General features: G+C 49.0%; 1 protein-coding gene across 5 annotated transcripts in view; it reads right to left on the bottom strand.

Annotated features, from left to right (window-relative positions):
* BICD2 (BICD cargo adaptor 2) overlaps positions 1-23725 on the bottom strand; it is a 57106-nt gene that overhangs the window by 16624 nt on the left and 16757 nt on the right. For 4 of the 5 annotated variants that reach the window (XR_009447558.1, XM_059656291.1, XM_059656290.1 and 1 more), the window contains exon 2: positions 1221-1433. The exons of the other annotated variant lie outside the window; for it this stretch is intronic. Coding sequence is in view for 3 of the 4 variants with exons in the window: in XM_059656291.1 (XP_059512274.1) it covers positions 1221-1433 (213 nt within the window). In the remaining variant the exon portion in view is untranslated. The remainder of the gene's footprint in view (positions 1-1220; positions 1434-23725) is intronic. 5 annotated transcript variants of the gene reach the window in all.

Raw genomic sequence — 23725 nt, forward strand, 5'->3', positions numbered from 1 at the left:
GGAGCAGGGGAGGGCTGGGAGCAGGGGAGGGCTGGGAGCAGGGGAGGGCTGGGAGCAGGATTCGAATGGAGCTAGCAATGGAAGGGACTGACCAGGACTTGGTCCAAGGTGGTGGCAGGAGGGAGCTTCCTCCCCACCAGGAACCAGACGCCTCCACGTGGCCTGCCCCACAGAGACTTCAGGATAAGGATGTGCCTCGGGAGAAAGGCGGCGGAGGGTGTGTGGGATCGGCAGGCTTTCTCCTGAAGCACTGACAGGAAGAGCAGGGATCCCGGCCCCACCAGACCTGTGGGACTGGCTGAGCTCCCTTCTGGCACCCAGAGCCAGGAGTCAGCAGGTCCCAGCACCCTCCTCGCAGCCCAAGAGAGGCGCCTCTGGAAGAGGGAGGAAGTCCATGTCCCACCCTAACAGCCCCTCTCCCCACCTGGACCAGGGCCATCCTGTGGGAGGAAATGGGGTCACACACTCCAGTTCCAGGCCGCCAGGGCTGCCCACCTCCAGATCTCAGCCAAGCCCCTAGGCTCACAGGCCGCAAAGCCCTCGGACGCACATGAACCAGAGGGGGAAGGGCTGGTTCATTTGGGTCAGAGGTCATTGAGGCTGGCCCTGGTTCTGTCCCAGACTTTGCCAGTGTTCCCTCTGAATCCTGTGGGGCCCTCATGTCTAAGAGCTGTCCGCCTGCCTGTCACTGCCCTCCCAGGAAACAGTCTGGGCCTCTCGGCGGCCCAGGCCAGCCCTCTGCTCTTCCTGAGCACCTGGGGCTCCGAGGAGGCCCACGGCCACGGGCAGGGCTGCAGCTCAGACGCCCAGCTGACCCGCGTCCCTGTCCAGCTCTGTTTAGAAGTCAGTGGCCCGCCTTGCCACTTCCCTCGGAGGCCACTGGCCACTTGCCCTCCGCTTTCCACTCAGCCACGCCTCTCGGGCCAGGTCCTATGAGGGTCGAGCTTGGTCCCGGGTGCCGTCTGCAGTGGCCCCTTCTGACTTCTTCGTCACAAGACGCAGGGACGCTCTAGTCCCACTTTCATCTGAGGAGCGAGCTGTCCTGAGACCAGGATGCACAGCTCAAGCAGAGCCAGGACACTTCCTGGCCGAATCACATGAGGCTGGGGCTGAGCCGATGGGACAACTGGGGGTGTGGCCGCACCCGCACCCCCACCCCCGCGCACTCCGGGGCTGCCTCCTCAGGAGGGAGCCGCCTGCCCGTGCCCAGCCCGAGGTACCTCCTTCAGCTCCTGTGCCACCGAGGCCAGGCGCTCGCCCTCCGACTGAGCGTTGGTGAGCACATTGCGCAGCTGCTTCAGCTCCGTCTGCAGCTCCAGCACCTTCCGCTCATAGTACTGCTCCTTGGAGGCCGACTCCTGGATCAGACTCTCCTCCCGGCTCTCACCATCCGCGGCCACCTTCCTGTGGTTCGTGTGCACCTGTCCAAATGCCTGCGGGAGAAGAGACACCGAGAGTAGGCCAGGCCAGCACTACTGCAAGTGCACATGGAGCCAGACACGGGGTGGAGGGTAGGGAGTGGGGGGACTGACTGTAGCTCTGTCCACTCATCCTGGGTAGACACCTATGCCCAAGGGGGCCCAGCCTGCATGAGGAGACCAGAGCATGAATCAGGACACTCAAAAGCAGCCAACAGGCCACCACGTGTGCCTGATTCGAGACTCCACTCGCCTGCCCAGGACCTGGGCAGAGCTGAAATTGTCTGACAGGGGAGAGGATGCCGCCACTCCAGACCCAGGGAAGGCTTTGGGCTGTGGGAGGCAAAGGGTCATGGGGGGACTCAGGGAAGAGCCCATGGGTGAGAGTAACTAGGCCAGAGTCCTGTGTCGGCGGGCGCCTCCCATCGTGCCTTGTCCTCCAGGCAAGGGACAGGCCCCAGGAAGTACCTCTGCTTCTCTTTCCCTCTCACCCTGTACATCCCAGCAGCCAAAATGGTCCCCCCACAGGCCAATGCTGTGTGCCCTCCGCATGCCCGCTTTCCACAGGCTGCCCTATGCCAACCTCAGGACAGGGGGAGACCTGTCTCTCTCTCTCTTTTTTTTTAAATACATTTTATTGATTTTTTACAGAGAGGAAGGGAGAGAGACAGAGAGTTTGAAACATCGATGAGAGAGAAACATCGATCAGCTGCCTCCTGCACATCTCCTACTAGGGATATGCCCGCAACCCAGGTACATGCCCTTGACTGGAATTGAACCTGGGACCTTTCAGTCCGCAGGCCGAAGCTCTATCCACTGAGCCAAACCGGTTTTGGCGAGACCTGTCTCTTTACAGGGCTCCTGAGTAGCATGGAAATTAATACCTTTATTTCTTGAGAGAAACAGGAATATTTCCACTCGTTTACCATAATCTAGGTCTAGGCTAACATGCCAATATGACCAGACAAATATAATACTAAGTCCAGGAATTTAGTCCAAGACGACGCCTGGGAAACCGTGCAAAGGTATGTATAAGATGCTACTGGGCAGGAGTGTTTCTAATATAACAAATTAAAACGTAGAAAGTGACTGGCCAGCCCTAGCTGGTTTGGCTCAGTGGACAGAGCGTTGGCCTGCAGACTGAAGGGTACCAGGTTCAGTTCCGGTCAAGGGCACATGCCCAGGTTGAGGGCTCGATCCCCAGTAGGGGATGTGCAGGAGGCAGCCGATCAATGATTCTCTCTCATCATTGATGCTTCTATCTCTGTCTCCCTCTCCCTTCCTCTCTGAAACCAATCTACACTAATAAAAGACAAACATGCAAATTGACTGTACCTTTGCTATGCCTTAAGCCATGCCCGCCAGCCAATCAGAGCAACTATATGCAAATTAACCCAACCAAGATGGCAGCTGGCAGCCACGGAGCAGGAGCAAGCAGGAGGCTTGGTTGCCCCTGGCGATAGAGGAAGCCAAGCTTCCCTCCCGCCTGCCCTGGCTGGCTCTGAGCTCCTCTCAAGGCTACAAAGTTTCAATTATAGAAGGTAAATAAATCCCAGAATAAAAAAAGAAAAAGAAAAAGAGAGGCTGGGAGCTTCCATTGCCAGGGCGGGGGGGAAGGGGGGCCTTGGCCAGCCTGAAAACGGCCCTCAGCCCCTCACCCAGACTGGCCAGGCACCCCAGTGGGGACCCCCCACCCCAAAGGGGGTGTGGCCAGCCTGAAAACAGCCATCAGCCCCTCACCCAGGCTGGCCAGGAACCCCAGCAGGACCCCCGCCCTGATGCGGGACACCCTTCAGGGCAAACCAGCCGGCCTCCACCCATGCACCAGGGCTCTATCCTATATAATAAAAGGGTAATATGCAAACTGTCCCTAACAGCAGAATGACTGGGAATGACTGGTCACTATGACACACACTGACCACCAGGGGGCAGACGCTCAATGCAGGAGCTGCCCCCTGGTGGACAGTGCGCTGCCACGGGGGAGCTCTGCTGAGCCACAAGCCAGGCTGATGGCTGCCAGTACAGCGGTGGTGGTGGGAGCCTCTCCTGCCTCCTCAGCAGCGCTAAGGATGTCCAACTGCAGCTTAGGCCTGCTCCCCCCTGGCAAGTGGACATCCCCCAAGGGCTCCTGGGCTGCCAGAGGGATGTCTGATTGCCATCTTAGGCCCAATCCCCCGGGGAGTGGGCCTAAGCCAGCAGGCGGTCATCCTCCGAGGGGTCCCAGACTGCGAGAGGGCACAGTCCGGGCTGAGGGGACCCCCCCGCCCCGAGTGCACAAATTTTTGTGCACCGGGCCTCTAGTAAAAATATATTTTAAAAAAGATTGTAAATCATATTTTTATAAGGGTCTAGTATTTAGAACCTGTAAAGAACTATTACTCAACAATAAAAAGATAACCCAATTAAAAAATGGACAAGAACTTGAATAGACATTTCTAAAAAAGATGAACAAATGCCCAAAAAGCACATGAAAAGACACTCAACATCAGAAGACATTAGGAAAATGCAAGTCAAAACCAAAATGAGACAGTATTTCACACTCACTAGAATGGCTATAGTTTGTAAAAATGGAAAATGCTGGCGAAGATCTGGAAAACTTGGACCTTGTACACTGGTGCTGCTCCTGTGGAAAATAGCACGACAGTTCCTCACCATGTTAAACACACAGTTACCATGTGACCCTCAATTCCATTCCTAGGCAGAGCTCCAAGAGAAATAATATACGATCGCACAAACACCTACTGTACAAAAATGTTTATCATAGCCCAAAAGTGGAAACAACCCAAATGCCCACCAACTGATGAATGGATAAATGCAGTCTATCCACAAAATGGGAGCACTGGTGTTTATACAAAGAAATGAAGCACTGATACATGGAACATATAGGAGCTTTGACAATGTTCTTCTAAGTGAAAAAGGCCAATCACAAGGGACCATATATTGTATGATTCTATTTACATAAAATGTCCACACAGGCAAACCTATACACAGAAATGTGACCAGCAGCTGCCCTGGGAGGGGATGGAGTTGGGAGGTTGGAACAGGTGAAAGCTAAGGGGTGCAGAGTATCTAACATGGGTTGTGGGGATGGTTACAAAGCTCTGTGAATGTACCAAAAGCCACTGAATTGTATTATGTGGATTATAGAAATAAGTAAAGCTGTTAAAATACAGCTGTTTTTTAAATTTAAAGGATAAAAAAAGAAAACCATGTTAACACCAAAAGAAAGCTAGCCCTGGCCAGTGTGGCTCAGTTGGTTGGCGTCATTCAGTGCATCTAAAGCAGTGGTTCTCAACCTGTGGGTCTCGACCCCTTTGGGGGTCAAACGACCCTTTCACAGGGGTCGCGTAAGACCATTGGAAAACACATACATAATTACATACTGTTTTTGTGATTAATCACTATGCTTTAATTATGTTCAATTTGTAACAATGAAATTGGGGGTCACCACAACATGAGGAACTGTATTAAAGGGTCACAGCATTAGGAAGGTTGAGAACTACTGATCTCAAGGGTACCAATTTGATTCACAGTCAGGGCACATGTCTGGGTTGTGGCTCGATCCCCAGTTGGGGTCATGCAGGAGGCAGCTGATCAATGTTTTGCTCTCACATTGGTATCTCTCTCTCTCTCTTTCTCTCTCTCTCTCAAAATCAATAAAAATATTTTTTTAAAAAAGAAAGGTAGGGTGCTCTGAGCCCCAGGTCAGTCATCAGGTGCACTATTTCCAGGCTGGTGCTATTGCCTATTGCCAACGAGCGTGGTGACTGGCAGATTACTTATCATCTCTGGACTGCTGTTCCTCATCAACAAGAATGGAGATGGACTACAATAGGGATTGTCAAACTCTAATGTGTGTGAGAAACCCTGCTCTAGATGATTGCTCAGCTTCCCTTACGCAAGGGTCACTGGCTCGGAATAAAGTGCTTGGTAACAATGTCTTTGTGGAAGACCCGGTAACATTTCCCTTTAGCACATAAAAATAATGTGACCCCACAAAAAAAGAAGATGAAGTGTTTAATTGGTACATAAATTGTCCTCAACCAATATCAGATGACCTAAAGCCTTCTCTTTCCTTCAACCCTAAGCAATGTTAAGCATTAACACTGGAGTAGGAATTAAATTTCAGGAAGGAAGGAAGGAAGGAAGGAAGGAAGGAAGGAAGGAAGGGAGGGAGGGAGGGAGGGAGGGAGGGAGGGAGGGAGGGAGGGAGGGAGGGAGGGAGGGAGGGAGGGAGGAAAGGAAAGGAAAGGAAGGAAGGAAGGGAGGGAGGGAGGGAGGGAGGGAGGGAGGGAGGGAGGGAGGGAAGGAAGGAAGGGAGGGAGGGAGGAAAGAAAGAGAGAGAGAGAGAGAGAGAGAGAGAGAGAGAGAGAGAGAGAGAGAGAGAAAGAGAAAGAGAAAGAGGAAGAGAAAGAGGAAGAGAAAAGAAAAGAAAGGTAGAATGGCTCTATTAATATCAAATAAAGATTTCACAGCAAAAAAATACTACCAGAGATAGAGGGTCTTTTCATAATAAGAGGTTAATTCACAAAGAGAACATAACAATTCTAAATGTTTGTATACCTACTAACAGAGCTTCAAAATACATGAGCAAAAACAGATAAAACTGCAAGAAAAAATAGACAGTCACTAACTAACTTGTCAATAGCAGCAGCACATACATTATTTTCAGGGGCACATGGTACATTTACTCAAATAGACCAAATTCTGAGCCATTAGACATGTCTCAAACTTAAGAGAATTCAAACCATAAAAAGTATGTACTCTGACCAAAGGGAATTAAATGAGAAATCAATACTGAAAGATACCTAGAAAATTCCAAAATATTTGGCAATTAAAGAACAGACTTCTAAGTAACTCATGGGTTAAAGAAGAAATAAAAAGGGAAACTAGAAAGTATATGTAACTGAATAAAAATGAAGTGCGTATGGGAATCTGTGGGATGCCATAAAGCCAAGTAGTCAGAAGGGTCTTTATAGCACTGACTGACTGTATCAGAACAAAAGAACAATCCAATCAACAACCTCAGCTTCCATCTTAAACACTAGACCAGGGACTATGTGCAAAGCTCAAGGCACAGCTAACAGCCCTATGGGGTTGAGCCCTTTCAACAGAAGAGAAGACGGAGGCTTACCAGGCTGGGAGCCTGGGCCTTGTTCGCAGCTGGTAAGAGCCTGGTGTTCACCCCAACTCACTGCACTTGATTTTCTCCAGACAACACTCCTCCAGGCCTTTGCCCAAATGGTTCGTGGGCCTCCTGCAGACCAAGGGATTAAGGCTCAAGTCCTGCCTGTTGGGCTGCCATGTTCCTCACCTCTGGGTCCCAGACACCACAAGCTCACTTGTCCCCAAAAGAAACCCCAAGCCTTGCTGAGGCATGCTACGGCTGTGAGCTCCCAGGAAAGGGGCTCTTCCCTGTTTTGGCTGGTCTTTGGGCCCAGATGGTGTCTTATGAGAGTTCAGCCAGCCCCAGTCAGAACTCTCTCTTTTCACTCAGTCACTCAACAAACACTGAATAGCATCATGGACAAGGCCTGCCAAAAACCCTCATGAAATCTCATCTTCTGGTGGTGGAAGTGCCGGGCTGCCAGAGGGATGTCTGATTTCCAGCTTAGGCCCAATCCCCCAGGGAGCGGGCCTAAGCCAGCAGGTGGTCATCACCTGAGGGGTCCCAGACTGCGAGAGGGCACAGGCTGGGCTGAGGGACCCCCCCGCCCCGAGTGCACAAATTTTTGTGCACTGGGCCTCTAGTCCTATATAATAAAAGGCTAATATGCAAACTGACCAAATGACAGAACAACTGGTCGCTATGATGCACACTGACCACCAGGGGGCTGACACTCAATGCAGGAGCTGCTCCCTAATGGTCAGTGCGCTCCCACAGGGGGAGCGCTGCTCAGCCAGAAGCCGGGCTCACAGCTAGCGAGTGCAGAGCGATGGGGGGAGCCTCTCCCGCCTCCATGGCAGCACTAAGGATGTCCAACTGTTGCAGGGAGCGGGCCTAAGCCATCAGTTGGACATCCCCCGAGGGCTCCAGGACTGCGAGAGGGCACAGACCAGGCTGAGGGACCACCTCCCTGAGTGCACGTTTTTCACGCACCAGGCCTCCAGTCTCACATGATGCTGAATGGAAGAAGCCAGACATGGAAGAGCATGCACTGTGTGATTCTGTCTATAGATACAGCTCCAAGAACAAGTAAAACGAACCTCTCTATGCTAGCACAGGTCAGGGCAGTGTGCCCCTGCATGGAGGGAGGGTCAGTTCCTGAGAGGGCTCTTGAGGGGACTCCTAGGGCTGGAGACGGTCTGATTCTTGAACTGGGCGCTATGTGTGTGTGTTCAGCTACTGAAAGTTCACACTTATGATTTGTACTCTATAAGCTTTTTTGCAATAAAAAGTAAAAACAAATAAACTATAATAAGAGCAAATGAAACCCAGTAAAAACTGATCAGAGTAGAAATCAATGGAAGAAAGAATACAGAGAAAAATCAATTAAATCAAAAGCAAGTTCTTTGAAAAGATCAAATCAATAAACCTTTAGCCAGCCCTAGCTGGTTTGGCTCAGTGAAGAGAGCTTCGGCCTGCAGACTGAAGGGTCCCAGGTACGATTTGGACAAGGGCATATGCCTGGGCTGAGGGCTCAATCCCCAGTGTGGGGTATGCAGGAGGCAACTGATCAATGATTCTCTCTCATCACTGATGTTTCTATCTTTCACTCCCTCCCCCTTACTCTCTGAAATCAATAAAATGTATTAAAAAATTAAAAAATATATAAAATAAATAAACCTCCAGCCACACTAACAGGAAGAGGAGCACAAATTACCAATATCAGGAATGAAAAGCAATAGCAGTACGGATATTAAAAAGAATAATAAGGAAATATCACAAACAGCTTTATGCCAATAAATCTGATAACTTAGATAAAATGAACAAATTCCTTGAAAGACAAACTACCAAAGTCCACTCAAGAAGAAACAGAAAACCTGAATAGTCCTGTATCTGTGAAAGCGATTAAATGTATAATTGTTAAAAACCCACAGACAACATGCTTGACCCAGATAGCTTCACTGCTCAAGTCTACCAAACACTGAAGAAAGAAATCCAAGCGTACACAAACTCTTCCAGAAAACTGAAAAGGAAAGAATACTTCCCAACTAATTTTATGATGCCACCATTACCTTGTAAACCAAAGACAGTACAAAAAAGAATACAAATGCAAACAATTCTTCAAAAAAGTTTGTCAAATAAAACCCACCAACATGTAAAAAGGATAAGGAATCATGACACAGTGGGACTTATCCAAAGAATGTAGGGGTGATTGACATTAGGGGAAAAAGCAATGCAATTCCGTATATTTATAGACATAAAGGAAAAGCTATATGATCTCGAAAGATGCAGGAAACCCATTTGACAAAATTCAACATCCATTGCTGATAAATACTTTCAGCAAACAGAAAGGAGCTTGCTCAACCTGATACGGTAAAGGGCATCTTCCAAACACCTTACAGCTAACATTATTTAATGGTGAAAAATTGAGCCTTCCCACTTCTGCTCAACACTGTACTGGAATTCCCCGCCTGCAATGCAATGAAGCAAGAAAAACCAAAGGCTTCCAGACTGGAAAGGAAGAGGTAAAACTGTTGTGATGTGTTTTAATCACGTGTCACATGAGAATCTATACATAGAAAATCCAAAGGAATCTACAAAGGAGACACTAGACCAGGGGTCCTCAAACTTTTTAAACAGGGGACCAGTTCACTGTCCCTCAGACCATTGGAGGGCTGGACTACAGTTTAAAAAAAACTATGAACAAATTCCTATGCACACTGCACATATCTTATTTTGAAGAAAAAAACAAAACGGGAACAAACACAATATTTGTATTTGCGTGTGGCCCGTGGGCCGTAGTTTGAGGACCCCTGAACTAGACCAAATAAGTAACTTTAGCTAGTTTGCAAAATACAGGGTAAATATGCAAAAATCAAACTTATTTCAATATAGTAGGAATGCAGAAAGTGAAAAAAAATTTAATGCTACTTACCAGAGCATCAAAAATATTAAATGCTTATGTTTAGATCTAACAGTGTTTTGTGGCTTTTAGTGTGTGGGTCTTGTATATCTTCTGTCAGGTCTATAAGCATTTAATATTTTCGATGCTCCAGTAAATAGCATTAAAATTGTTTTCACTTTCTGATAGTTCATTCTTAGTATATTGAAATAACACACTAAACACCACAAAATATTGTTGGGAGAAATTAAGTAAATGGAAAAATATACCTTATCATACCTTATTCATGGGCCAGAAGACTCAATGGTGTTAAGATGTAGATTCTTCACAAACTGATTTTTCAATTCACCACAATGCCCCACCATTTTTTAAATTTTTTGGTAGAATTAGACCACCTGCTTTTAAAATTCATACGGAAATTAACACTACCTGATTTCAATATTTATAAAGCTTTAGTACTTAAGATAGTATGACATTGGAATAAAGATAGACATATAGATCTGGTCAGAATAGAGAATCCAGATTTAATAAGTGTATATTTATGCATTTAGCCAACTGATTTGACAGAGGCACAAGGCAAACTGATGGAAAAGGATACCTACCCATACCTCAGAGCATATATGAAAATTAATATAAAATGAATCATAGGCTTAAACATTAAAAGCATAAGATTTCCAGGAGAAAACAAGAGAAAATATGACCTTGGACCTGACCCATAAAAGGAAAAATTGGTAATTTGGACTTCAAAACTAAGAATTTATGCTGTTTGGAAGACAAGTTATAGACCAGAATAAAATCTTTGCAAATCACACATCTGATAAAGGACTTGTGTCCAGAATATAAGGACTCTCAAAACTCAGTTAGAAAAACATTCCCCCCCCCCAACCCCCACCACCACCACCAAAAAAAGGAAAGGGGGAAAAAACCAAAACAGTAAAAAATAGGCAAAAAGACTGAACAGATACTTCACCTACAAAGATATATCTATGGGAATGGATGACCTGAAAAGATGCTCAACACTAGTAAATGACAACTACAAGGAGGTCCTAATACACATCTGCTCAAATGTTGACAATTAAAATGCTTGGCCCTCCCACGTGTAGACACAAGGGGGAGCCATGGGAACTCTCCTAAGCTGCTGCTGCTGGGGAATGTAAAAGGGTGCAGCACCTGGGAAAAGAATTTGGCAGACTATTTTTTTTCTCTTTTTAATCCTCACCCAAGGATATGTTCCCATTGGTTTTTCAGAGAGGCGGGGAGGGAGAGAGAGAAACATCCACATCAAAGAAAAACATCAATCAGTTGCCTCCCCAAATTGGTAATGAACCTGCATAGCCTATCCTATATAATAAAGAGCTAATATGCAAATGGTCGTCACACCCTCACGCCCGAACTGCTCAGACACTCAACACTGGGAAGAGAGGAATGGGGACCAGCCAGGCACAAATGAGCTGGGGAGAGAGGTATGGGGACCAGCCAGCCTGCGGCCCGGGAGAGAGACAAGCTGCCCGCCCCGCGGTCCTGGGAGCCAGCAGCTGCAACTGCGGCTGCGGCCAGGAAGAGGGATAAGCCACCTGCCCCAGAGTCCTGGGCGTCCACGGCTGCCAGCAGGTGGGAAGCCCAGGTCCCAGGTGCCTGCAACCGGCCGGAGGAGGGAATTCTGGGTCCCTGGTGCAGGGCGAGGCAGAGGCAGTAGGGGAACAGTTAGGGGCAATCAGGCCGGTAGGGGAGCAGTTAGAGGGGAGCAGTTAGGGGCGATCAGGCAGGCAGACAGAGGTGGTTAGGGCGATCAGGCAGGCAGAGGGGTTAGGGGCAATCAGGCTAGTGCTTAGGAACCAGCGGTCCCGGATTAGGAGAGGCAGTCAGACATCCCCTGAGGGGTCCTGGATTGGAGAGGGTACAGGCCAGGCTGAGGGACCCTTGGACACCTCCCCCCTACCCCGTGCACAAATTTCATGCATCGGGCCTCTAATATAAGGATATGCCCTGACTGGGAATCAAACCCACAACCTTTTGGTGTATGGGACAATGCCCCACCTGACTGAGCCACCTGGCCAGGGCTGGCAGATTCTTCAAATTTAAGAATGTATCTGACATATGGCATAGCAACCCAAGAGAAATAAAAGCACATATCCTTACAAAGACTCAGAGAGAAATATTTCTAATAGCCAAAACAAAACAAAACAAACAAACCGAAAACAACCCAATGTCCATCACTAGGAAAATGGACTTTTTAAAAACTGTGGTGCAGCCACACAAAAGACCACCACAGGCACATCTCATCTCGTTGCACTTTGTTTTATTGTGCTTCACAGACGTGTGTGTTTTTGCAAATTGAAGGCAAGCCCCTCTACCAGCTGAAGGATGAAACTGACTTTACACACACTCACTTTTTGTAAGTGGTCTGGAACCCCACCCCCAATGCCTCTGAGGCACTCAGCAATCCAAAGGGAGCAGCTATTAATAAGCACAACACAGATTCATCTCAAATTATGCTTAGTGGAAAGCCAGACCAAGAAAACAGTACATGTAGTATGGTTTCATTTCTATAAAAACTAGAAAATGTGAATAAGTGTACACCGAGCTTGCCTGGAGAGGAGGGAAGAGATTACAGATGGGTCCAGAAAACACATGAGTGATGAATACTCTCATCATCTCCACTATGTTGCTGATCTCCTGAGTATACACATGAAAACTGACCAAACTGAGTACTTTCAATATATGCAATTTACTGCTTTTCAATTATGCCTCAATAAAGCTGTTTAAGACAACATCTGGGATGTTTCTGAAGCATTCTACCCCTAACCTGCAGGATGGGAACCTAGGAGCCCCATCCCTGTGCTCACTGCTCCAGTCACAGGCCAGGAGGCTGAGGGTCACAGAGGTGGAGACCCTGGTCACTCGGTCGACCTGTCTGAACAACTCCTGACCGAAGCACCCTACTCCCACCTTGCACCATCCTGTGTGACCTTGAATCCATCTCAAAACCTGCCTCCCCATCCTGGGAAGCGCTCACAGCAATGACCTCCACCATCTGCCTGGCAGACAGCCTCCAAGGGGGTCCCGCGTGGGCCCCCACCGCACCCTGCCTGCACACTTGGGAAGAAGGCAATGCCTCCTGGCCTGCAGGACACTTGTCTGGGCTTCAAGGAGGTGGTGGCAGTGTCTCTGCGATGTCCCCAGGGGATGCGCTGGCTGTGGGCAGCTGACGGCTGCTCCTGACCCACCCTTGGCCACGGCTCTGAAGCTGCCCAGACTGGGCAGGCCCCGACACAGCCCAGTGAGCCCAGGTGTGAGGTCACAACTGGCCTCCCTTCAAGTGCATCCACACAAAGGGGCACTGCCCAGACGTCCGGGCTGAGTGAGCCCCAAGTCTGGGGTAAGGTGCCGCTGATGCAGTGAGGCGGAGCAGAAGCAGCTGCCTCTGAGAGCCGGGGTGACGCAGCCTAGACACAGTGTCAAGAGCATGAGGCCAGCACGTGAGGGGCCCACAGAGCGGGACACAGAGGAGTGGAGTGAGCACAGGGCCCTGGGCTCCTGCTGTGCTGAGCTAAAGACCACAGAGTTGGCCACAGAGACCACAGAAGAGGGTGGGACTTGATGTGGACAGGCTCTCATGCGGATATTCTTCCAACAACCAAACCTCTGCTCTCCTCTGTGGTGAGAACCCACCAGTGGATGGGCAATCCCCCTTCTGCCTCCAGAGGAACCAACACCTCCACAGACAACATGTCTGACCGCCGTCAACATGATCCAGAGACAGAAGCAGATATGGAAGCAGAGATAACAATATGACCACCTGAGGAAAAGCACTCCTAGACTTGGGATCCGCACACTGCTGTGCCATGGGCCCAAGCCTGGTTCTGCAGGTAGTTTGCTGGGACACAACTAAACGAGTAAGTTGACACAGGCCAGTGTGATACTGGGACCCCTGCCTTGAGTTCATGGGCACAAGGCCTGGGGCTCCCACACAGGGACGGTCAGTAACCCAGCAACCCACTGGGGACTGAGAGCCTGATGTCCATGGGAATGTGTGGACTTTCCAGGCAAAAGGCTCCATTCACCTCTCCCTAACCTGCCCTGCTCAGGGCACAGGCCTCCTGCTGAGAGAAGGTCCCTTTGGAGTGGTCCTGGCCTAGAACCCACCCAACCTCTGGGTGGGGTGCCCAGGGCAGGGACAAGAATGGGAGGGTGGAAACAGGAAGGAAAACAGGAAGAGACCTCAAGAAGCTCCACATGCTTGTTACCAAAATCTGTGATAGTCATGGTTCCCCAGAGAAACAGAATCAAGAGGACATGGAAATATATATCAACACTAATAAAAGAGAAAAATGGTAATTGGCGTACGAGCTACCCTTTTCATTGGCTAATCAGGGCTATATGCAAATTAACTGCCAACTAAGATTGGCAGTTAACTGCCAACAAGATGGCGGTTAATTTGCATATGTAGGCACAATGCAGGGAGGCGAAAGGGAAAGCAGGAAGAAGCCCCCTGCCACTGACAGTGATTGGAAACCCAGGGGGGAGCTAAGAGCTGGGGGGCAGGGCAAAGGCGGCCCTGGGGCCGCCTTTGCCCTGCCCCCCAGCCATGATCGGAGAATCAGGTGCCTTTGCCGCCCTGGCCAGTGATAGCAGGAAGTAGGGGTGGAGCCAGCGATGGGAGCTGGGCACGGTCGAAGCTGGCAGTCCCAGGAGCTAGGGGTCCCTTGCCTGGGCCTAAAGCGAAGCCCACGATCGTGGGGCCGCTGCAGCTGCAGGTCCCCGCTGCCCGGGCCGGACGCCTCAGCCAGAGGCGTCAGGCCTGGGCAAGGGGCCGATCCTGCGATTGGAGGGTGATGGGGGTCAATGCCTGAGGGCTCCCAGTATGTGAGAGGGGGCAGGCTGGGCTGAGGGACACTCCCCCCCCCCCACACACACCCAGTGCACGAATTTCGTGCACCGGGCCCCTAGCATATATATATATCATCCTATCTAATAAAGAGGAGATATGCAAATTGACTGTCACACCATCACAAAGATGGCGGCGCCCAGTTCCCTCAGCCCCGCCGGAGTCCCCCTGTCCTTTCAGCCCCGCTGAGGGGGTGGCAGGCACGCGGTGCGGCCGGACCTGCCCTCAGCACCCCAGCTGCCCAGGGCTGGCCCGAAGCTCAGGTAACCAGGGCCGCCCGAGGCTTATGCTGCCCACAGTGGCAGCAGCAGAGGTGTGATGGGGCATCGCCTTCCCATGATTGCCGGGTCGCCTCCCGCCCCTGAGGGCTCCTGGACTGTGAGAGGGGGGCAGGCCAGGCTGAGGGACCCCCCTCCAATGCATGAATTTTCATGCACTGGGCCTCTAGTGTGTGTGTGTGTGTGTGTGTGTGTGTGTGTGTGTGTATACACACACATACACACATATACATACATATACACACATATACACTGAGTGGCCAGATTATTATGACCACCTGACGTTTGTAGGCAAATTAGCTATAATTTTGCACTGAAGTTGCTAGAGGGCCAGACCATTATAAATAGGGAAGCAGGTTGTTTACCAAGACAGTAGAAGTGATTTTTTTCTGAAGATATGGGTAAACAACGTGATTTAACAGCCTTTGAACATGGGATACACACATACACACACACACACACACACACACACATATATATACACTGAGTGGCCAGATTATTATGACCACTCCATCAGTACCTCGTTGGGCCACCTTTTGCCTTCAATACTGCGGCGATTCTTCTTGGCATTGACTCCACATGGTGTTGAAAGGTGATGCGAGGAATCTGACACCATGCCTGATGAATAGCACTGTCCAGTTCTGTGAGATTTGATGGTTATGGAACCAGCTGCCTGATGGCTCTTTTAACTTCGTCCCACAAATGCTCAATTGGATTGAGATCTGGTGATGGTGGGGGCCACCTAAGCAAGGTAAAGTCTCCCTCATGTTCTTGAAACCACTCTGCACAATACGAGCACCGTGGCATGGCGCATTGTCTTGTTGGAAGAAGCCATCTCCATTGGGATAACCAATCAACATGATAGGATTAACTTGATCAGCAATGATACTTAGGTATGTTGTGCTATTCAGACGTTGTTCCACACGAATTAAAGGGCCCAAATCATACCAGGAAAACATGCCCCAAACCGTAACACTGCCCCTACCAGCTTGAAGGGTTGTACTCATGCATATGGGGTGCATGCTTTCATGCTGTTTCCGCCAAATTCTCACTCTGCCATCTGCATAATGCAACTGGAAACGTGATTCATTGGACCACATGACTTTTTTTCCAATGCTCGAATGTCCAATCCTTGTGTTCCTGTGCAAATTGGAGATGTTTTATCTTGGTAACTGCAGACAGCAAAGGTGTTCGAACAGGCCTTTGCTTCCATATCCCATACGATGCAGTGTATGGCTAATTTGCCTACAAATGTCAGGTGGTCGTAATAATCTGGCCACTCAATGTATATATATACATGAGCTCCAATGCTGGTCTCTTCCAGAACCAGCCTCAGACATGCCCAAAAATGATGCTTCACCAGCTGGGCTCCCTCAGTCCACAGACTTAACCACCACGCAGGCATGGGCTCCGCTGCAACAATGCTCCACTCCACCGCTGTGGTCGAAAGCATCCATTAACATGTGCAACCTGAATAAAATGCTCTTCACAAGACCAGGCTGAGGGCCAATGTGGCGCACAGGCATCAGCACTTCGTCGTCACCTGGCAACCATCTAACAGACCCTAGCACCCAGCAGCCAGGAGAGCAGGTATGAGCACCATGGTGCCTGTGGCCCAGTGCCTGGCTGAGTCAGGCAGGTCCCTCCCCTTCACTGAGCCTGGCTGTAAACTGGGCCATCTGTGTGGCATGCCCAGCCCAGTGCTGAGGCAGCTGAAAGGACCTGGTCCACAGGTGAGACAGGTCATGTCAAGCCCAGTTAGGAGGTGTGCCACGGCTGGAAAAGCAACCTGTGAGTTCTGCCCCTGAACCCATGTGGGCAGTGGCCTCACTGTCTGCCCAGCAAGAGAACAGTGTGGGCATCTCTGCAACGAGCACTGGTCTCTGCTCACAGAGGCTGACTGATCTGAGTGCTGCAGGAGACTGAGGAGGGCCTCCTGGCCCCGGCAGGGAGCCATGTCTGCGGTCTGGCATCTGAAGCAGCAGGCACGTCACAGGCCAAGCCAGGAGCGCTGACTTCAGCATTCCCACAAGGAAGACAGGAATCCTTACAGGAAGTTGGCATTTAGGATTCTCAGCTCCTTTGTTGCTCTCAGCCCCATTCATGGGCTGACCCAGCCCCACTCACAGCCAGCAGGTCCCACCTCTCCCTTAAAGGGCCACCAGCCTACGCCTGGTAAGGGCAGTCCAGAAATTCCTGAGCTCTGCCAGCTGCCCATCTTACCCTTCTGCTGAGCTCCTTGCCTGATCTTCAACTGCTCCTGGGACCAGGGGCCAGGAGGCTCATGAAGTCTTTCTGTGCACACACATCTTCCTATGCAGGCCTGAAGGAGCTTTGCCCGACCTTACCAGGTGGCTTGCAGCACCTTTAGCCCCTTACCAGCAGCACCGACTGTATGCCTGGCTTCAGATGGGTGCCGCTGGTGCAAAGACACCAGACACTGTCAGGTCCCAGCACCCAACTCTGTCCCAGCTGAGACCCCAGAGCCTGGGATCCTGGGGAATCAAATGACCAGAATCACGGTGTTAAGAAACTTTCAAACCTGTGAGGAATTTTTGTGAGTTTACTTGAGTCAAACTGTCAATAAATGCCGGGAACCACAGAGATAATGCTCCGGAGAATGGCATTTTTGCACCTTGTTTTATACATTGCAATCAAAAGAGAAGACTGACGTAAGAGGGTTACATGAAATCCATTGGTGATAGATTAGGGAGGCGGAAGAAAGCAGAGTAGGGAAACCTCTGGGGCTGGATAAAAAGCGAAATGATAGACACACACTTCTCTTACTTAGGTGGGTGCAGGGTAGTTAACAATTAACTAAGTAACAATGAGAGGATTTGTGTCTGCTTTGAGGGGTCTGGAAAGAAAAATTACTTTGACATTCCAATGATATGTGATCGTAAATGCAAAAAGACAATAGGCTCAGTTAAGATAAAGACTGACCTTTGTCAGGGAAGATACTGGCCTAGGACATGACTACCCACCATAAACTCCTTTTAGTTCAAAAATTTTAATTTCAGACCATCCTTTGTAGTTACCTTAGGCCTCTGAGTTTGCAAGGCCACCACACAGGCTTTCCCTGAGCTCGTCAGGTTAGCAGGTGGCCCCTTTTTTCCATCATTGCCACCTTGGCTCACCAATGGTATTGATTATTGATCAAAGACCATCGGCATCACAGCCTCTCTATCTGCAACCAAAGTGAAGAGCCCCTGAATTGTGTGGTCCCCTTTCCCAGTTCTCAGAGCAAGTGTGCACCACCTTGGGCAGACACTGGCCTTGGGCAGAGCTGGGCCAACAGGCAGCTGGAGGTCAGGGAGAGAGGGCAGTCACCATCTGCTGGCACATGTGCCCCCTGGCCCTGCTGCCAGCCCCACCTAACCAGCTGAAGATATAATTCACTGCTTCTGCCCTGAGGGAGGGAAAATCAAGCTCCATGCTAGCCCGCCACACTCTGCTCAACAGATACTGGTGGACTAACGGACTTCCCACAAAGCCACAGGGCTTCATCACACCAGAGTCAGAAGGGGACCTGGCAACTCTGAGGACATGGTATGTGGGGGCCACACTCAGACGTTTCTGTGTAGCCAACTCCCTCTGCAAGGGCCCGTCAGCCTTGCAAAACTCCATTTCCACTCACCAAACTCAAAAGGGGGCTCAGTCCAGTGAAGGTTATGACATTACTATTAGAGAAAAATGTTACAGCATTAGGAGATTAAAGTCTTTGTCAAAAGTTGATTAAACCTATCAACACTGCATTTGCTGGCCAAACAGCTTAGTAAAACATACGTAGTAATGGCAGACATGCAAAAATGTTCGACTGGGGATCTGGCATTCAGCAATCGTTCCCCACACAACAGCGAGGACAGCAGCAGGATGAAGGACACAACCTTCTTCCCAAGGCAGCTTTTCCCTCAGGACATGGAATCACAGGGGGGGGGAACAACAGCCCAGTAAAACAAAAAGGGAAGAAAGTACACACTGTTGTGCACCCACCAGAGTAGAACAAAATAAAAGTATGTATTTACAAGTTTTCTGTACATCTAAAACTGCCCTATAAAAAAGCTAAAAAGATATTGGCAAGCACCTAAACACATGAAAATCGATCTCTTCAGTAATGTCTATATCAGAGAGAACGGACAGAACAACACAACAGGAAACTATAAAAAAATAGAAACCTCGCATTATCAGAACCGAGGAATCACTCCAAAGAGGTGCTGAGGGCGGGCTGCACTGAAAAGACACATTAAAGGTACAGAAAGGCAGACACTGAACAAAGAAACGAGGCGCACCCTTCCCAAAGGGAAAGGGACACAACACAAAAGAAAAAAGAAAAAGCAACCAAGCTAGTGTATTTTCTCAACCCAGCAATGATGTTATCCAGCACCCGTCACTAAGCAAGGACCAGCAGGCCCGGCTTCCTCCCACACCGGGGCTGGCAGGCGCTGGCAGGCGCTGGCTGTGGCAGGACCAGGGCTGGGACTCAGGGCTTCCCGGCCCCCTGTCACATCCCCTCCTGGCAGGAGACAGGAGGGGAGGGGCGGAAGGATGTCCTGGTCAGCACAGGCTCAATGCAGCTGGACCAGGTACAAGAGCTCCACAAATCCTCCCTTCAAAGGAAGGCTCTTCAACGCCATACTGACCGAGCAAACAGAAGCAATGTCCATCTTGAGAATCATTATCGTGCCCCAGGAGCACAAAACCAGTGGCACCCATTCAATTCAACTTAAACAGTATTGATTAGGCACTGGCTAGGGGTCAGGCTAGGCCAAGCACAGTAAGTCCCCCATGCATGAGGGGCAGAGGGGAGCCGCGACAGCAATGGGCAGAACAGCAGTGAGATGCCCTCTCTACTGGGATGGACTCACGGGGACTTGGCGCACTGCTCCCTCCACTGAAGCGTTAGAAAGCGTAGGCCATAAAAAGAGCGATTATCGCTATCGTCATTCTACCCACACAGATTTAAAATGACAGCAAATATTAACAAAGAACAGAATGCACTAATAAACAATGGACAAGCACTGGTGTCACTCCCCTTAAAAGGCTGAGGCAAGAAAATCTCCCACCACACTTCATAGAGACAAGAGAGAGGATAAATTAATTCCATATTGTTTACAGGTGATGATTTTAACTTCAAAGAGATCATTTAGAGACCTCCAATCCCCCCAAGTTAAATTTGGTTAGGAATACATAATAAAAAAACAGCAATTACGTTTATAATCTCAACATCAAAATCATTACCACTTGAATATCACTTTAACTAGAAACATGGGACTTAGTAAAAAAAAATGATAAATACTCTAATAAGAAAGGCTGAACCCAGTCATTACATGGAGCTCACGTGACATGGGCCACACAGCTGTACGGCTGAAGAAAACTGCCTGCATCCTCTGGGACTACTTCAGAGTCATAGTAATTTATCTGGTCCATTTAGCAAGCAAAAAGACTCTCCCCTCATCTCCACTAAAAAACGTGAAGATATAATTCACATACTCTAACATTCATCCTTTTATTTTTTATTTTTAAATATATTTTTATTGAGTTTTTACAGAGAGGAAGGGAGAGAGATAGAGAGTTAGAAACATCGATGAGAGAGAAACATCAATCAGCTGCCTCCTGCAAATCTCCTACTGGGGATGTGCCCGCAACCCAGGCACATGCCCTTGACCAGAATCGAACCTGGGACCTTTGAGTACGCAGGCCGACGCTCTATCCACTGAGCCAAACCGGTTTCGGCACATTCATCCTTTTAAAAAATATTTTTACTGACTTCAGAGAGGAAGGGAGAGGAAGAGATAGAAATATCAATGATGAGAAAGAATCATTGATCAGCTAGCTGCCTCCTGCACGCCCCCTACTGGGGATCGAGCCGGCAATCCCAGACACGTGCCCTGACCAAGAATCGAACCATGACCTCCTGGTTCACAAGTCAACACTCAACCACTGAGCCACACAGCTGGGCTAACATTCACCCTTTTAATATGTAAAATTCATTGGGTTTTAGTAAATTCCTAAGTTTGTGTAACCATCACCACTATGCAATTGCACGTTTTCATCACCCTAGAAAGACCTGAGCCATTACCAGTCACTCCCCAGCTCCCCTCCTACAGATCCTAAGAACCACCAATGTGTTTTCTGTTTCTATGGCTTCTCTCACTGAACTTGATTTCAAGGTTCACCCATGTGTACCAGTGAGATAGGCTGAGCTTTTCTCAAACGATGGGAATGCCCTTCCGTTATTTTCTTAAGCCTCTCCTGGATATGCTTCAAGTTTCTTTTCAAGCACTCACTCCCCAAAGAGCTGCCCGCCCACCTGCGCCCACTGAGACCAGCCCTGTTCTGTGCCTGTGTGAAGAACCCAGGCCTGGATAAGTCCAATCCAGCAGCAGTTCAGGGAGCCATTTTCTTTTAAGTTTTTATTTATTGATTTGTTTGTTTGTTTGTTTTAGAGAGAGTGGAAGGGGAGTGGGGGGGGGGAGAGAGGTACTGTTACGCTTATTTATGCATTCATAGTATGTACCTTGACTACAGATGGAACCTGCAACCTTGGCGTATTGGAGACGACGCTCTAACTAACCAAGCTATCGGGCCAGGGCGCCAGAATCTTCACTAGTGACTGCTCCCTTGGCGCACCAAGCTCCCTTTCTCCTTCCCTCTACCTTGTTTTCAGTAAACTTCTTCTTTTGAATCTGTTTCATCTCCTCTTGATTTCTATCTTGAGGGGTAAGACACCAGCACTTCTCTTATGCCAAATACTATCCTGTTATATGAATGGACCACACTGCATTTATTCATTCATCTGTTAATGGACATACAGGTGGTTCCCACTTTGGGGCAGTTATGAATAATTCCGTTGTAACTTATGTATGTTTTTGTGTAAACACATGCTTTTAATTCCTTTGGGCATATACATAGGAGTAAACAGATGGGACTTGTTAACTCTATGTCTAACATTTTTAAAAAATATATATTTTATTGATTTTTTTACAGAGAGGAAGGGAGAGGGATAGAGAGCTAGAAACATCGATGAGAGAGAAACATTGATCAGCTGCCTCCTGCACACTCCCTACTGGGTATGTGCCCCAAACCAAGGTACATGCCCTTGATTGGAGATGAACCCGGGACCCTTCAGTCCGCAGGCTGACGCTCTATCCACTGAGCCAAACCGGTTAGGGCTATGTTTAACACTTTGAGGAACTGCCAGACTATTTGCCAAAGCAGCTGCACCATTTTTCATTCCACCAGCAAAGTGTGAATTTTGATTTCTCTACATCCTCACCAACACTTGATATTGTCTGTCTTCTGATTTTAGCCATCCTAATGGGTGTGAGATCTCCTCCCATTAAAAGTCTATATATAACAGCCTAAGCGACCAAACGACTGGTCGACCAGTAGCTATGACACCAGGGGGCAGACGCTCAATGCAGGAGCTGCCCCCTGGTGGTCAGTGCGCTCCCACAGCCAACCTCCCATGGCCGGCCAACCCCCTATCAGCCCTGATCAAGGGGCCGGCGGGCCTCCTCAATCAGCCCAGATTGCCGGCCAGGCCGAGGGACCCCACCCGTGCATGAATTCATGCACCAGGCCTCTAGTAAATTAATATTAGTAACAATAATAGCTATTACTCTCATAATTCTCTGTAAACATATCATTTCACTTAATGCCTACTAGTATATCAAGTTTTCAGGAGAAATGACATTCCCATTTTATGGACAAAGAAACCAAGGCTCCAGGAGGCCAAGGCCTATTTTGGGTAGAGGGACATCTGGAACTCTGGGCCATCCAGACCCCTCACGCCAGCTCCTATCACTGCACTAGTGATATATCCAGAGTAAACAAAGAACTCTGACATGTCAATAAGGAGAAGGCAGACACCCCACAGAAACACTGGCCAAGGCTCTTCACAAGCGGCTCCAAATGGGGAAATGCAAATCAGCACCAGGCCAGCAAGGAAGACAAGATCAGAAAGGCTAGAATTTAACACAGAAAGTGCCCCTTTGGGTGGGGAGGATGGTAAGAACCAGGAATACCCACACTGCTAGTGCAACCACCCTGGAAACTGCCTATCCTCCACTCACCAGAAAGCCCAGCCCGTGCCATCCACACGCATGCGTACAAGTGGTACAGAGGCCAACAGCTCAAACCTGGGGAGGGAAGCATGGTGAGTGCACAAGAGCCCTACCAGCAACGAGTGTCGACAATCGGCATATTCAGGCAACAGCACCTCATGACACAAAACGCTGAGCGAACACACAAAACCTGTGGATGGACTGCTGCGCAGGGGTGGGGAACCTTCTTTCTGCCAGGGGCCATCTGGATATTTATAACATCATTTGCGGCCATATGAAATTATCAACTTAAACATTAGCCTGTTCTATTTGGTCAAACATTTAATTAACTCGCCCTTAATGCCTTGGCAGGGTCAGACCAAATGATTTCACAGGCCACACGTACCCCACCCCTGGCCTACAGTAAGTCAAAAATAGGGAAATTCAGAGCCAAAATCATTCATTACTCCTGGACAAAAGCCAACGTGCCCCCAGGCTGGATATACCCCAGGGAGCCAATCCCTCCTTACTAAGGAGACAGAGGCACCAGAGACCAGATGAAAGATCAACTTCCATAAACGCACTGCAGCAAAAACCTGCTACAAGAACGCAAGGTCCCGTCAGGAAGGGGGACGAGAAACAAGCTGCAGTCCCCCGGGCCACTGCGCCCCAGCACCCAGCCACACAGCCTTGCTGGCAGCTGGAGAGAACCAAGGGAAGCCGCTACAGCAAGCATGTCAAACTCTGGCCCACAACAAATGTTTCAGCGGCCCAGACAATATGATGGTATGTAAGAAATTGTTTAATAAAAATTTTGTAACTTAATTTTTACAATATCCTGTTATACATAATTATTAATAATGAACTACAACGTTTGCTAATGACTGGTTACTATAATTGTGTTGCATTCATTTCCCTTATGCGCAGGCACACCATTTCTCTCCACTAATACTAGCAGCGAATATTTTAGCAGCTGATGGCCATGTCATTAGTCTTGGACTGACTTGTTTGGCATGCGCAACAGGAAACATTGCTTTTGGAGAGCAAGAAAAATACGTTTATTTGCTTTACGCTTATTTATTTGTGA

Source organism: Myotis daubentonii, chromosome 11, assembly GCF_963259705.1.
Source record: "Myotis daubentonii chromosome 11, mMyoDau2.1, whole genome shotgun sequence".
NCBI classification, from domain to species: Eukaryota; Metazoa; Chordata; class Mammalia; order Chiroptera; family Vespertilionidae; genus Myotis; species Myotis daubentonii.